This window comes from Lycium barbarum, chromosome 3 (assembly GCF_019175385.1).
Source record: "Lycium barbarum isolate Lr01 chromosome 3, ASM1917538v2, whole genome shotgun sequence".
In the NCBI taxonomy this organism is placed as follows: Eukaryota; Viridiplantae; Streptophyta; class Magnoliopsida; order Solanales; family Solanaceae; genus Lycium; species Lycium barbarum.
The window spans coordinates 143,365,348-143,381,339 of NC_083339.1; the positions used below are offsets into that span (position 1 = coordinate 143,365,348).

At 36.4% G+C, this 15,992-nt stretch overlaps 2 protein-coding genes and 1 non-coding gene across 4 annotated transcripts; all 3 read right to left on the bottom strand.

The window, feature by feature from the left end:
• Positions 1-214: 214 nt before the first annotated feature.
• LOC132633234 (peroxisome biogenesis protein 3-2) lies at positions 215-8,824 on the bottom strand. 2 transcript variants are annotated; one of them, XM_060349509.1, is made up of 8 exons: positions 8,716-8,824; positions 8,445-8,594; positions 7,441-7,602; positions 7,126-7,325; positions 6,911-7,041; positions 3,005-3,132; positions 1,184-1,411; positions 215-719 (listed from the first exon to the last, which is right to left on the bottom strand). In XM_060349509.1, the coding sequence occupies exons 2-8, from the start codon at positions 8,447-8,449 to the stop codon at positions 464-466; spliced, it is 1,110 nt and encodes a 369-aa protein (XP_060205492.1). In that variant the 5' UTR covers positions 8,450-8,594; positions 8,716-8,824; the 3' UTR covers positions 215-463. The 2 variants fall into 2 exon arrangements, with proteins under 2 accessions (XP_060205492.1, XP_060205491.1); XM_060349508.1 differs by lacking the exon at positions 8,716-8,824 and having other exon boundaries at positions 8,445-8,660.
• A 2,505-nt stretch (positions 8,825-11,329) lies between these two features.
• On the bottom strand, positions 11,330-13,962 carry LOC132633235 (small ribosomal subunit protein RACK1). The gene is made up of 2 exons (XM_060349511.1): positions 13,023-13,962; positions 11,330-11,648 (listed from the first exon to the last, which is right to left on the bottom strand). The coding sequence occupies exons 1-2, from the start codon at positions 13,905-13,907 to the stop codon at positions 11,547-11,549; spliced, it is 987 nt and encodes a 328-aa protein (XP_060205494.1). The 5' UTR covers positions 13,908-13,962; the 3' UTR covers positions 11,330-11,546.
• LOC132634545 (small nucleolar RNA snoR100) lies at positions 11,912-12,015 on the bottom strand. Its single transcript, XR_009580264.1, has one exon. It is a non-coding gene; the product is annotated as a small nucleolar RNA snoR100 (small nucleolar RNA).
• Positions 13,963-15,992: the final 2,030 nt, after the last annotated feature.

The following is a 15,992-nucleotide window of genomic DNA, read 5'->3' on the forward strand; positions in this document are numbered from 1 at the left end:
CCGAAAGACCCTCGGCTCAATCTAGACTATCAATCTTTATCCTGTACGCATCATTCATTTGAGTTCCAATATCCTTGAAACTATATAAAATTACTAAATTCCAAAAACAGAATGTTTCAAGAACTTTCAAGCATGCAAAGAAAAGCTTAAGTCAATACACATATGAACAATCAAATCACGCAAAAGAATTCAGCTAAGCTAGGAAAAAACAAAATTGCACCTTTAAAAGCAGCTTTAAACCATTAATTCAGCTGATGAAATAATCAGGCTGCATAATAAATTACTCCATACTTAGCAGCTACTGTGAGTACTCACAAAGAATGTAACTTCACCAGAAAATCTTCAGTTTTTTTATTTTTGACCAAATTTTAACCCTTAAAGAAACTAACAAAAAGCTATATGTAATCTTTTACATCCATGCCTACACTGAAGCTACACAAGAATACAACATCATGTTCGTACACTATGAAGCTGGTGTGCTTGTATATAACAAGGTGAAGAACATTTCTACTTCTGGCATGTTTTGGACAATTTGGATGTATCTGACCCTATTGGGTTCTTCAAGCAGGATGCGACTCATATGAGCAAGCCGTGGTAGAAGTTTAGCTAATGGAATGCCTAATTTTAAATTGGTTTCTCCACAGAGGCCCCTTATGTCATCCATCATCACATCCACCGCTGTTTTAAGTGACATGTCCAGAATATTTTTAAATTCAGAGCTGCCAAACAAAAGGATAAGTAATCAACTAACAGATTTGCCAAAGACAAATAATATGAGAAACAAATACTTGAAATTTGTCAATACTGAATGCTGTCACGCATCAATCCAGAGATAAGGAATGAAGACATTTTGCTTTATCTGCTGCATTACGTTCTAATCCTTACAAGGAAACTCATTTTTTTTCCTTTTTATTCTTTATTCCTTTATTTTGTTTGGGTGGTGGGTCGGGAGTTCAGTCCCTTTGTTACTAGTGCTTAAAGCAGCATGAAAAGATGGAAATATCTCCATTACGTGCTCCAGAACAACAAAAGACGTCAAAACTCGGGTCTTGAGCATGACACTGAGAAAATATTTCCCTAGCGCCTAAACCTTTATAATTTTTTGTATCAACAATATAGTGATGAACTTGGTACCGAGCTGAACACTGTCTTGCAACACGATGGGAAAAGCAAACAGGAGTACCTTGACAAAACGGCCCGTGCCTCCAGCATAAGTTGTTCAAATTTGGATGCAGGAGAAGGTTCCGTACTGCTACTGCGAGAGGTAGCAGCAGAGTTATATAAATTAGAAAGCTCTGGCATCAAAAAGCCCAGCCACTGATGAGGACTTCCCATGCTCAAGAAGGTGTCCAATATCTGCAGAATGGTATCATGGAGTACAGTTCTGTTGAAGAAATCCTTCAGCTGTTTTCTGCAAACCAAAAGTTCAGAAATTTTTCAAAGACACATTTTGGCAAGAACTAGCTAATTTCAAATACAACTTTTGTATTATTACACAACCATGCAATGCTATGGTTTAAGAAGGGTCTGCCTTTCATCCACTAAAATGTTTAACTCCAGAAGGACAATGTACTTCCAACACATCGTGCCCTTTAAGCATGTGATTTTGTACCAAGTGCACGACTTAGAGACATTTTTTAGCGAGCTCCCACTGGGAATTGTCCTACATTATCTCCATTCTATCACCTAGGATTGCATGGGTATGGTTTCTTTGTCCCAGGGACTTTATATGCAGATTAAAGGGGATGATGTGGCACTTCTCGTTGCCCATTGGATTAGGAGATTGGAAGTGGATAATAACATTTTAATAACTCAAAAAGTCTCCTTACTCAATAGTTACTGCTCTTATGTTTATCGTCTTCCAACTAAATATCCTTTATAGGCAACAATTTTTTTTACTTTTATTTTTTTAAAAAGAGCAGTGAATCAAACTTCTACTGTCTCACATGGTAAAAATACAAAAGGAAACATAATGCAGAAGAATAAACACAAGTAATTTCATCTACCGTTTGCACATAGAGACACAGGAGTGAGCAGAACCTGGTGTACTAATCAGATGCTGACCATTGATCCGTTTTCCAGTATGTGGTTCCCAGATCGTAAAATTGAGATTATTTGGATCTTTCATCACTCTCTCTCGAAGTGTTTTTTTTGTGTGTGCACATATTGATTAAAATTTAAAAAAGAACTGGTTTGTAGTTTGACGGAAAGTCTATGCATTTAACAACATGGATTTGATTCTTCAAACTCTCATAAGCATTGTTCTGGAGTTGAGCTTTTTCGTTCCAAAGTTATTTTTCTACCTTTTGACTCTCTTTCGCTTCCCTTTTTTCCATATATATATATATATATATATAAACCCCAATACTATCCTCTCTCCCTTGACATTTCTGTTTTTCGCTTTCTCTCTTATCTTATCATCACTGCCAGACTACAATAGTTACACATCAATGCTGCAGCAGTTCAATCTATATCTCCACTTTGATACCCTCGAGGTTATCTCATTCCAGGATCTATTCAGAACTGAGCATCACTGCAATATGTTGAGCATTTATTTTTTTCCAACCTCTTGCATCATGCACATTTTGATTTTATCCTCACTAGAAACCAATTATCATGATATTAATAAGATCTAGTGCCAAGAGGATTATCCACAAGATAGGAGCCTTAAAGTATGGCTACAAAGTGATGGCAAAAGGAAAAGGTTGTGGATCGAAGAAAGCGTCCTATGGCTACAACGTCTTGAGACTTTAATGCTTAAGTTTTCATTATATAGATATCCCTGATTAGCAGTTTCATTGCTACCGAAGATTGAAAATTATCTCTTTTGGCATAAATGGGAAAAAAGAAGAATAAAATTAAGGAACCTAACCATCGATTATAAGTCCATCACTCAGTTCGAAGAACTAAATACCAAATTTATGTGGTTATAAAACTGAGCAACACACTAAACTCTAGATGCACATTTGAACTTCCAAGTGGTAAAACGAAGTAAGGGGCCTACCCTTTTAGAACCTCAGATGTTGCAGCTTCAAAAGTTGAAATCAAAGTAGGCAGGCCAACATTGGTAAGATAGTCTGCACTGGCTAGAAACTGCTGCTCGTCATCTCTGTCAATTAGATCAGCTTCATCCTGGAAAAAAAAAAACACTTCGAATGAGCAAAAGAACTGTTGGCTAAAAGACTAGTATCAGTTTCAGTTCCAATAAGCGAAAAAAGTGTAGGCTAAATACCACCAAGGCACCAACTGGATCAACATTAACATAGAGTAAGCAAAGAATTGCATGAGCACCTAAAAAATAGGCTTTGATAAAACAAGCCACTCTTACTTCCCCTTTTCCATTGTAATAAAGGGTTGAACTTCTTCCATTTTGATTTTTATGGTTGTTATAGAGCCCGACTGTTCTAATTGTTTTTTAATAACCTACACCAAAGAGGAGTATAGCTTGTGGGAACTAGCAATTTTAGATGTTGACATTTTTTTTAGAAGTAACCTTTTTTTCTTTAATCAAGTAAAAGTATTTTCATTCATAGACATTGCCACAACGGCCGTATACAAAGGGTATACCAAAAGATCAAGAATCTACAAACTATGATTCTCTACAAACTCCACCCAACCCTCTATACAACTAGGAACTTTCTGTTTACACCAAAAGTAAATAAGAGAGCAGAGACTACTCCTCAACGACTACTCCTCAACTGAGAAAAACTCGACTCTACTCCTTTAAAAGCTGTCCTATTTCTCTCACTCCATACTACCCACATCAACACAAGCGGTACCACATTCCAAGCCCTTCGTTTTCTCCTCCTCTGGCTCTTCCAACTGAGCATCAAATCTTTCACAGTTCTTGGCATTACCCAAAGTGTGTGAAACCACCTAAACATACCCCTCCATAATCTCATGGTAACCCCGCAATGTAGAAGAAGGTGATCCACGTCCTCGCCCGTCTCCTTGCACATGTAACACCAACTGACGCATTATAAGCACATTATAGAATGAAGTTTATCTAGATAAATATGACTGGTAGATAAACATTTGTGTACAGAAGGCTCTCTGCAAAATTTCTACTATCTACTATCAAAGAGGAAACAAAAGAAATCTTGTAGTCTAAAGATGGGAAATCCAGAGGTAATCAACAAGAGTAGCAAAGGGTCCACAAGTAGAGACTCCATTCTCCCTATTTTACACCCTCCTCTGCAAAGCTAGCATCTCTCTCTCCTAAGCTTGCAAAAAATATCATACTATTTCTTATAGGAATGGAACATTCTGTGCTTCGTAATATGATGAAGAAATACTATGTTCATACATTTTCTTAATATTTTACTCTTATGCTTGCTATTTTATCTTCTTCTTGAGATAGTTGTTTCCTTGTTGCTATTAAAGTTATTGTTATAATTGTCGTCAGTTTTCTCCTCAACTATAAGATATATAAGAGTGTTAGTGCTATCTCAGTACGTGATATCTAATTGACAGGCTTCAGGAATGGTGGAGTCCTGATGCAATCAAATAGGGGTCGACAATGTTCCTCACTTATCCTAAAATAAAAAAGGCCTCCTTTCTTTTTCCTCTTTGAATAGCTTAACTTGGACACATGTGACTTCTAAAAAAGCAGGGAAAGCAGCAAGCAGAACAGGTCAAAGAGGGAGTTAGAGACGTAGTCCTTCTGAGTATGCCGGAAGGGCGGGCTCTGTTATTCCCACGACTTCGTTGACCAGATAAGAAGTTAGTGTCAATGAGATTCAGTCTGCTGCTTATATATCAGTTCCCTGCTATTGACAGGTTAGTCTTTTTCCATCATCCTTGAAGCTTAAAGCTTGAATCTTTTATGTCAGTTTCTATATCCCTTTCTTGCTTTTGCCATTGGGCATAGCTTAGTTGCTCACAGCTTGAACTCTTTCTGTCAATTTTTTATGTCCTTCCCTTGATTTAACAATTTTCCGCAGCTTCATTGCCTAGAACTGATAGCACCAATGTTAAAGTATGGCATCATTGATGACATCCAACTTTCTGGGCTTGACATTTATTCATATATAAGGCTAAGCTCTGGCCCCATCAAAGCTAGTGAGAAGTAAGCCAGCGGGAACTAATCTCTTCTCCTCGGTGAAAGCTAAAGGCTTTAGTGTAACGGAGTGTGGTGTGTGCTCTCTTTATTTTGTAGATGTGCTCTTGGGAAGAGAAGTCATAATTCTTGATGTAGATCGATCAATCCCGTCTTGTTCAAGTGATCGCCCCAGTTGAGCGAGATTGGAGACTGTCTTAATGATTGTTTGTAATAAATAAGCCTGTCATTTAATGTACCTATGTGGCTATGTATGTAGTGTTCATTTTTTAACCTTTACCCCAACCCCTCCCCCTGGCCACTTCATTCTATTTCTTTTGCAATCTTGGTTAAGTGCATTAAGATATCTGCAATCACAAGCCTTCCCATTCATGGGATGAAATTGCTTCCTTATACAAATAGGTGCCAGTGGATACCAATGTCGTCTACTCAAAAGAAAAAATATCCCATTCTGCCTTCCTAATGAGCAAACAATGAAGATTAAGACGAGGTAACTGACAGGGGGTTCCTGCCTTCTTTTGTTATTGGCTAAATACTTGATCGTCCAACTTCTAAGACAATAGTATGGGAGTTCCTTTATCATGATTGCCCAAGGTCAAGTTTCCTCTCTTACTTCCCTACTTCTCTTCTTGTTGTACCATTCTTTTCCTACTGTCTGCTTACTTTTCTGAAGCGTGTAAAATGATGAGAAGTTTAAGGGCATGTCTAGCCTATTGTAATTACAGGTACACGCCTATTTTATGACATTTGGATCAGATGCTCTTCCCAAGAACGAAGAAACAATGGTTAACATTCTAGATGATCTACTTCGAAAGATACCCATTTGGGCCTGTCAGCTGAAACAATTGTTTCTAAGTAGTCAATTTTTTATTTTTATTGCTTTTAAAACCGTGAGTGTCTGGGTCAGCTTGCACACACCTCAACTAATTCCACGGGATACCTGCCACCTCCCACCAGTAACTAGTACCAGGTAACTCTATCCACCAAGGCTAGGACAAAAATGGGAAGAAATCACCTAGTGTTTTTGTCCCGGCTGGATTTGAACCTGAGACCTCATGGTTCTCAACCCACTTCATTGACCACTAAGCCACAACCTTGGTGCGTTTCTAAGTAGTCTATTGAAGAAGCAAATCCATTTCAGCACCCCAAAATGGATGAATTCCTATTGTTTTGGTGTAAAACGCCTTATACGATATTTTTATGATGACACTTATTAGAATGCACTGGCAAGTTGAGCCTTATAACCCTCACTGATTTTCCTGCCAGGTTGACCCAATGTATTCTAGATACCCATCAACCATTGAATGGCATTCTCATTCAGCTCCCTCTATAAGCAATAACCATTCTAATTTTGTCTAATATACTCATATTAACAAATGTATTTGTATGACATTTATAAAAGGATATGTTGTATGATGATGATATTGTATGGGCTTAAATGAAGAGATGGAGATTCATACAGCCGAAACCAAGTTGTTTGGGACCGAGGCGTAGTTGTTGTTGTTGTTTTATCAAAGGATATGTTGGGCCTTACATTCACTCTCATACAATATTGCTGGGCTCAGAACCATTTAATAGAACTTATTTTAACTTTACTATGCATCTTCTTATATTCATTTAAGAAAAGCTCCGGGAGAAACATTATCAACAGGGACATCTTATTGACCGTCTGACTAATTCATTGTCCTAGACACACAGAATATACAATATACAACCACGAAGCTGTGGAGAATGATAACCATTAAGAGGCAAGACTTCTAACTTTAAGACATTCTAGATACAACGATCATCGATCAATATAACCGCAAGATAGAATCATAGTCATATCAAGGAAAAAGAAGCAGTTCTTACAAGTTGAATAGAGCTTCCGAGGCCACGCGCAGTATCAATATAAAGATGTCTCCCTAATATGTTGACTTGAACTCTAATATATAAGCTTAGCATTGTGGTCGCCCAAAGAGACAACACCATTCTGGTAAAAGCTGGATGAACACAAAATACAACATCATAAGCTAACAGCAGTACATAAAATTTAATGAAAAGTATATATGTGCACATGTCCATACTTAAAATTTTGAGTCTGTCCCATAGTTCGAGCTTCTCTGCAGCAGTTAGAGAATTTGGCTGGTCTTTCCCTTTCATCAAATTCTCCGTCAAGTGCGCGAGGTCCAATTGTTCTTCTATTCGACTACTTAAATATCGAATTACATGAGGCAATGTCGTTGAATCAGCTATTGTCTGAATTTTCTCGAAATGTTCCTTGATCCTGCGGATGAGACAAATAACTCTGAGCATAATATCGTGCACCAAACATAATGAAAAGGAAAGAATATACCTTCCTTTTAAGGAAAATAAACAATTAAAAAAGAGAAAATCTTAACTGGGATCTAATGAGTTCCTCATTTCTCCTCTCATCCGCGAGTTCCCTCTCAAGATCAGAGAGTCGACGCTTGTGTCCGTCATACAGCTTGTACAAAAGGTACCCACTTCCAAGTACTCCAAATGTAACATATACCTTCCTTTTGTGCCTTCTCCAGAATTCCCTGACCCAATAAAACCAGGGTCAAAAAGGCAAAACCCCGAAACACTAAGGGTTTGTTTGCTATGGAAGAAAATATTTTCTCAAAAATGTTTTCTAATTTTCCTATGTGTGGTTGGTCAAAATGTTTTGGGAAACATATTCTCTAGGAATACAAATTCCTTAAAAATGAGAAAAATGACTTCCCTAATGGAAGTAAGGAAAACAAGTACCATAAGTGACTTCCAAGTTCATCGTCTCCTCCCAACTCCCACCCCCGAACTGTCACTCCCCAACCCATTCCACCCCCTTTATGTTTTGCTAGATTACATATAAATGCTCTTGGGATAATTTTTTTTTTTTTGCTTACTTACCAAACACTTCCTTGTGCCGAGGGCCTACTGGAAACAGCCTCTCTACCTCCCAAGGTAGGATAAGGTCTGTGTACACAGACACTATGTATGTTGTTGTTGTTGTTGGTTTACCAAACACTAGAAAATAAGTAAAAAAGTCCACTTGTTTTCCAAGAAAACATTTTCCTTCATACCAAACACACCCTAATACAACAGTTGCCTCTTCTAATCAATTGCCTACCCCTACAAACTCTCAACTCTTACATCTCATCTTGAACACCCAATTTGCAATAACAGTACATTTCTTAAAAGCATCAGTTAAATGGACAAAAAGAAGAGGAAAAAAAAAAGGAATCTTGAACTGCCACTAAGCATAATATATAGAATAAAACATAAATTAAGTATCACTGCACGTATAATTTCATACCCAAATTCATTTTTACTAGTAAAAAAGTTACATCATACCAACAGAGTAAATAAAATTAGAGAAAGGGAGGGATAGAATTATACAAACCACATCCAAACAAAGTAGTAGTTGCTTAGGTTATCCCTTTGTTTATTTCAGCGGTCGCCGGCCTTGATTTTGGCCGGAATTTATAATCTACGGTTTCTGGTTACAGTCCAAGAATGGGGTTGGAGTAGTGAGCTACTTCCGACTTTGAACCTTGCAATTGCCAAAAGAGTAGATGTGTTTGTTTATTTTAGAAAGATTCAAGAATACGATTGATATATTAATGGACTAGTATTATTTTATTCCAGGAATTATAAATATTACGTAGACTCACCCTTAAGTTTCTGTAGATTCGACTTACCCCCGCGGAGGGGATGTGGGCACGTTAGCCAATAAGGCAATAACCATGAAAAAACTTTGGTTTCAAATCTTCTAAGTAGACGTTTGGACATGCGATTTGAAGCTATAGTTTAAAGTCATGAGATGCAATCAACGTTTGTACATGCATTTTATCTTATGATTTCAAATCCCAAATCATCCAAAAGGCATGATTTGGGGTTTCAAACCATAGTTTTAAAATTTTTAAATATAAAATTTGACCTATAAGTTTATATTTTGTAAAAAAACCCCATAAGTTGGTAGATATTTTTAACAATTACTCTCACCAACTATTTACTCACCTTTATTTATGTCTACCATGTGAGGATTATATTAAAGAATAGTTATGTTACTATTTATGTTAAATTTTCTCTTTTATTGAACTAGAGTTTGATCAATTGATGTTGTATTTTTTAGAAAGACCTTTTAGTAGCGTATTAATTTTGTTATGAACTATGACTTGCTCATTTAGTAAGATCGTATAAGAATTGAGAATATTTCGATAGTTTTCATAACTTGTGGAGTTTATATATCTATAAGAAAAAAATACAACTTAAGAAATTCAAATTGCATGTCCAAACATGATTTGAAATCATAATTTCATCTCATGGTTTCAAACCATGTCCAAAAGGCTAAGTAACATAACACTTAACAACATCATACCTATACCTATTAGCGTCAGGAGGGTAGAGTGTTAAGTAACATAACACTCACCGAATAAATATATTTTTACATTATTAAGGCAATTTAATTTATTATAGTAGGTTGGTTACTATTTTAATCGGATAATTAATTAATTCTTATCATGAAATTTATTTTTAATTATCTTATTAATGACATGATTGTGTAAATATTCTTTACCATAGAATTTAAACTCTTTTTTTTTCTTTTCTTTTTTTTCTTTTGGAAAATCTCATGTCAATAATTTTAATGAGACAATAATTAGCATTGTACATCTCTATTACTTTGTTGTATTTCTCACTTAAACTCAAGTATTCCCTTGATTTATCATTATACCTTGACCTTACAAAATAGACCTTTAATAAGTCTAGTTCTCCAGTTTTTCATTCTTAATTCCAGTCACTTCTATTTGGAATTCAGTGAACTAATTACTTTTTCTTTTTAATTTCTATGTCTAAAGCTAGTTATATAACTCACGTACTTTTGAAAAAAATACCAAAAGATTCTCTTTTTCGCAGGGTTGGATCATATCTATTATTTTTTTCGAACAAAAAGAGGGGTATCTGAACTTCCATACCTTCATTCAAGCGAGGACAAAGGGATAAGAAAAACGCTGCACATGGGAAGCATCTCATTTTCTTTTACCGAACCAAAAAGAAAAAGTGGGAGTATTTGATCTTTCATCTCTTTTATCGTACTATCAATTTTCTGGGGAAAAGAGTAGGAAAAGATTCATATGTACTCCTGCAATACATGAAATTAGTCGGTCACACCCTCCTTTAAGACAACTACAGCATACCGAGTGAACACCCTCCTTTTAAGACAACTACAACATACCGAGTGTAATCCCACATGTGGGGTCTGAGGAGGATAGAATGTAAACAGATCTTACAAGTTGTTTCCGATAGGCTAGGCCCTTCATCTTTAAGTTTAATTAAAATCTAAATTTCCCTTCTCTTCTATTCCAATCACTAACTACACCAAGGATGTTCATTGCTGCCTAGGCTGAATGCCAACCGCCAGTTCATCTATTCTTCTGGTTAGATAGCAAAGCCTCACTTGTGTATAACATAAAGTTCATAGAATATAGACTGAGAACGTTTTAATTTCGGCAGCAACATTTTTTTTATCTGCGAGATCTTGTGGTTTGTACATATCATTTATGTTACCATAGGCAGTCTTCTTTAGAAATCTTCACTTTTGAAGCAGTGACTACCATTACCCGCATACCTCTATACATCTGATCCGCCTGCAATGTAGTAACATTTTGGACTCCCTAAATTCCGTGCGCAAGAATGGAACAATGTGTATTCACGTTTACAATGAGACCTAAATTCATTATGTATGGGATAAAGCGTATTTATTATGAAGATGATGTGAAGACGCGTGAAAAGATAGAAAACTGTCACCTCATAAGAGGTCCATCAATTGATTAATGCTCTATTGAAGTTCCCTCCAGAGAGGGAGGTTAACTTGCTTATTGGTATATCGCAGTATGCTCACCAATTGATGGTGGATAATGAAACTCTAGACCAAGTTAGGTTCTTCCACATAACTGCAAATTTCTCAACTTCTCCAAATTTCTATCGCATTTGTTTGGGAGTTCAGGGGCATCAAATGTAGGGGTACATAACTCAAAAAGATAAGCAGGAGCTCAACTTAAAACGGATTTAGGAAGCCGAATGAACAAACTTGCTTAAAACAACCTCAATATAAGCCTAACCTGAAAGCTGAAAGACATCCTAACACCTAGGAAATATTGATTAAACAACTTTATTAACTAATTATCCTAGGAGAAAGACAGGAGAGTATCAAGACTTTCACAAGTATTTCAGCAACAGCAGTAAGACCATGAAAATGAATTCAAAAAGCTGAGAATGAAATCAAGATCAGAAGAAAGCCGGGAGGAATAACATACATGCAAACGAACTTCATGTGTAGCAACATAATGCTTGTAACAAAATACTAAATAGAATTCCAAAAATGGAACAGCAAAACTCTCAAAACCATGAGAAACAAGGAGAATCCAAATACTCGTCGTCAAACATTTTAAGAGAAATCTAAATGTCTTTAAATAATTATGGCCTTCTTGCCTAGATGCAACTCCTAATAACGCCCAATACCCCAGACCCTAATCAAACCGTCTGTGTATCCACTGAAAAGGGTGCTTCCATCAGCACTCCAGCTCAAACTGGTACAGTATATGATCTGCCAAATGAGATTCAACAATATTAGCAGTGCAAATTGATAACAGCTGAAGGTGTCACCGTATCACTACAAAAGTTCATAAGTGCACTTACAGAAAGTTTGTACAGACCTGTAATGTAAATACTCCAAATGGCAGAACATGTAATTGTTTTACAATATACTAAAACAACCAACCAATAAGCACTGGAGTAAAAAGCTATACAAAACCTAAAAGAATCCAAACACATTCATTTTTTTTAATCAAGGCACAATAGATTAATTATGGATGTGAGTCTAAACCAGGCCCCCAAATCATGGAGCAATCAGAGGGAGCAGACATGTCGACTCTAATTCAATTTCTGTGCACATAACCATGCTTCCTTCATTCTCAAATCATCCAGAGCATCGGCTTATTGTGCACAGATGTATTTCAAATCCACAAAAAGCAAAACAAGATATGAAGAAAATGACCCAAAACAAACACAGTAGAATAAAAGTTAAGAGGATTGAAGCTTGAAATAATTGTTCTAATAGTGTTAGGAGATGAAGAGATTATTCCAAACTACACTCATAAAACCAGGGAACGAAAAATTGCAGAGATAATCAAGAGCTCACAACCTAAATCATCAAAAGCATCAACGTGAAAGGGAATATGTCCAAGGTTGAGCCAGCCTTTCCTAAAGTAGAAGTAAAGCAGCATGGCAACAAGAATCTCACTGCCATGGCATCAACCTCAGGTAACCATTACGAGTAAAAAGCCCATGAACAGCTGAGCTGATGCGTTTATTACTACCAAAAAACGCATTAGCCTAATCCATAGTTGCAAAATACTCTTATCTTGATTTAGGCACACTGCTTCATCCAATTTAAATGTCCAAGGTTGCACATTTCCCAACCCAACTCATTAAAAGCACCATCACAGAAGCTCATAGTCATGGATAATTGTCCAAGGTTGCCCATTTCCTAACCAATTAAAGCAATATGGCAACAAGAATCTCAATATCATGGCAGCTTATCACGGAATTGTTACGAGTAAACAAACCAAGAACATCTGACAAATTTCGCCTACCAATAGAAGCATTAACCGAATCCAAAGTTGCAAAACACTCTATTTTATTTCAAGCAGACTGCTTCATCCTACTTAATTACCAAATTTTAGCTGTTCATCTACAGACCTAAGCTTCAACCCCCCCAACCAGTTTGGAGAATTGCGGCAAATTTAATTTATTGCATGTGTTACCATACCCTAACCATTTTGGGGGATTGAGGCATAGTTAAATTAATTCATTAATATGCTTATCATCCTACAGTACAGGTAGTGATAAATTATCAAACAAAACCTCAGAATAATACAATAATATAATCGAACATAATCAAATAAAACCATAATAATACCTTGTCCTTGTTCTTGCCAGAAGCAGCTCCTTGAGGATACATCTCACTCTCTTGCTTAAGATCAACTTTCAAATCCACAACAATACTCTTACTCTCCAAATCCCAAATCTTAATACTCGACTCGGTGGCAGCACAAAGCCAATACCTATTAGGACTAAAACAAAGAGTATGAATAATACTCCCAGCATCAAGCGAATAAAGCTTCTTCCCTTCAGCCAAATCCCATAGCAAAATAACCCCATCTTTCCCTCCACTAGCACACAACGAACCGTCAGGCGATACCGCAACAGTGTTCACATAACCCCCATGTCCAGCCAATGTAGATCTCAACTTACAGTTGGTCAAATTCCATATCTTCACAGTTCTATCCCAAGAACCAGACACAATCGTGGGTTGTAAAGTATTAGGACTAAATCTCACACAAGAAACCCAATCAGAATGTGAATCACCATCAGTAATAGTATACTTACATTCCCCTAAAGTGTTCCATAGCTTAATTGATTTGTCACGTGAAGCCGACACGATTTGACGGTTATCAACGGAAAATGCGACGGACAAAACATCCTTAGTATGTCCGACAAAACGGCGTGCGGTGGTCCCGGCTTGTAGGTCCCACAAACGGAGTTCACCGTCCCACGAACCGGAAAGTGCGAACATGCCGTCGGATGAAAGTACGACGTCTTGTACGAAGTGGCCGTGTCCGGTCAAACGGCGACGTGGCACGCCGTAAGTGGGTCCGTCTTTGGTTAAGGACCAAACGATGATGGATTTGTCACGTGAAGAAGTGACGATCATGTCGGAGTTGTCGATTGGGGTAGCGATTGCTGTGACCCAATCAGTGTGGGCTCTCATTGTGCCACGGAGGACTAGGGATTCTGAAGACATTTTTGGGCAGCCAAGAGAAGTGATGAGAAGAAGAGTATGGCAGTGAAGAGAAACCCTAAACGATGAAATGTCAATTTATAGTGTGGATGGAAATTTAGGGTTCTGGGGTTACTGGTCCATTAGGCAAATGGATCGTGTTACTTTGGGCCTGCTTGGGCCATTTCAAGGATATTGGGCAATCTTTTTTGGGAAAAGGACATATATGGCCGGTCGGGTGAAACTAATTCCACACGGCGGCCAAAATCTTTCTAAACCCAAGTTGTACCCTCTAAACTAATTCTATTCATTAGACAAAACTTAAATAAGATAATTTTCAGATAAAAACCCAAATATAAAAATGTTTGAGGCAATTTTTAGGGATAAGGCATTATTACCCCCCTCATCTAGTAGCGTTTTTGCTACGACACACCTTACTTAATTTTTGGTCCTATCACCCCCCTAAACTATTTAAAACCATAATATTTTACCCCCTTAAGGTTGACGTGGCAAGGAGAATGTGTTTCACTCTCTTTGAAAGAGTGAGAAACATAAATAACGGGAAAACTAAATTTTTTTCTTAAAAATCTGTATTTTCTTAAAATATGAATATAAATCTAGTTTTCCACATTTTAAAAAAATAATTAATTTTTTCAAAATTTTATAAAAAAATAATTAATTTTTTCAAAATTTTATAAAAAAATCAGTTTTTTTTTCAAATTTTGACAAGAAAAACACTTTTTCCGGATTTTATTTGAAAAATAAAAGTGTCCTAAGAAAATGAAATCATGAAAATCAAGATCTTTTAAGACATTTTAAAAAAAAAATAATCAAGTTTTCCATATTTTTAACAAATCCATTTTTCCTTATTTTTAAAAAAATTCATGTTTTCAGTTTTGTTTTTTTAAAAAAAAAAAAAACATATGGGTTTTAAAAAAAATCAAATTTTCAATTTTTTTTTCTAAAAAAAGGGTTTTAAATTTATTTTTTTAAAGAAAATTCAGTTTTTTAATTCGCGTTTTCAGTTTTTTTTTTTTTTTAAACAGGTTTTAAAAATAAATTTTTTAAAAGAAAAATCAGTTTTTTATTTTTTTATTCTTAAAAATTGACACGTAAGCTGATTTTTTTTAAAACAAGAAAATAAATAAATGCACATGTGGCAAGGAGAGTGTATGTCACTCTCCCATATGAGAGTGGGCATCAGCGTTTAGGGGGGTAATTATTCCGTTTTAAATAAGTTTAGGGGGTAATGTTGACACCCAATTTTGTCCCTCCTTTATTTAATTTTATTCACTCGGACGTCTAAATTTATTGACGAACTAGATACTTTATTTTCACTGCTATTTATATTCGCTACCTTTATTTTAACATTACAAGTATTAATTTATCACAAATTTTAAATGTTCATCGTCATTTCACTTTCGGGTTTGGAATCGTTAAATTAATTACAAGACAACACTTTGTAAATCCTTACTTTCTATATACTAATTACTATTTATCTTCACATAATAAATATTGTACTAGTTACTAAATTATTAGCCCGGAAATAATTAAAATAGCGGAGGAAGGACCAATATTTTTCAGCAAATTAATGGCTTAAAATACAAATACAATATTATTTCCTACCCAAACAAACAACCCACATTTCTATACCCAACCCATATTTTTCAACCCATATTTACATTTATGGGCCAACCCAAACGGACCAGCCCAATTCTATTTTCACCCGACCCGGGTCCGGCCCAATTCCTTTCTCCTAACCCTACTTCTTTCCCTTCTTCTCTTTCTCTCTTCTTTCTTTCTCCGCCTCCCCTCATCTCTTTCTCTCTTTTTTCTTTTTCCCTCATCGTCGCCGCTCCCCTTTTCCCTCGTCTCTCTCGCACCCCGCTCCTCTCCACTTACCCCTGTCCCCGCGCCTCTGTCACCCACTCATCTCTGTCCCCCCACGCTCTCTTCCTCCTTTTCTAAAACCCTGATCACAACCCTATAAAGAAGGGGGAATTGAGAGGAAAAAAAAGGAACTGAATCGACTGGGAAGAGAGGAGAGGGAAAAGGGGAACTGAATATTGTTTAGGACAAAGGGGACTGGACATTTGTTTAGAACAAAGG

Excerpts from the sequence above, each read along its gene's own strand:
- LOC132633234 (XM_060349509.1), bottom strand. Across the intron at positions 1,412-3,004 it reads ACATCTGAGGTTCTAAAAGG|AAAACAGCTGAAGGATTTCT; the intron begins GTAGGCCCCTTA and ends TTTGGTTTGCAG. Across the intron at positions 720-1,183 it reads GCACGGGCCGTTTTGTCAAG|CTCTGAATTTAAAAATATTC; the intron begins GTACTCCTGTTT and ends TTTGTTTGGCAG.
- LOC132633235 (XM_060349511.1), bottom strand. The coding sequence starts at position 13,907 with ATGTCTTCAGAATCCCTAGTCCTCCGTGGCACAATGAGAGCCCACACT. Across the intron at positions 11,649-13,022 it reads CTGGCAAGAACAAGGACAAG|ATCATATACTGTACCAGTTT; the intron begins GTATTATTATGG and ends CTCATTTGGCAG.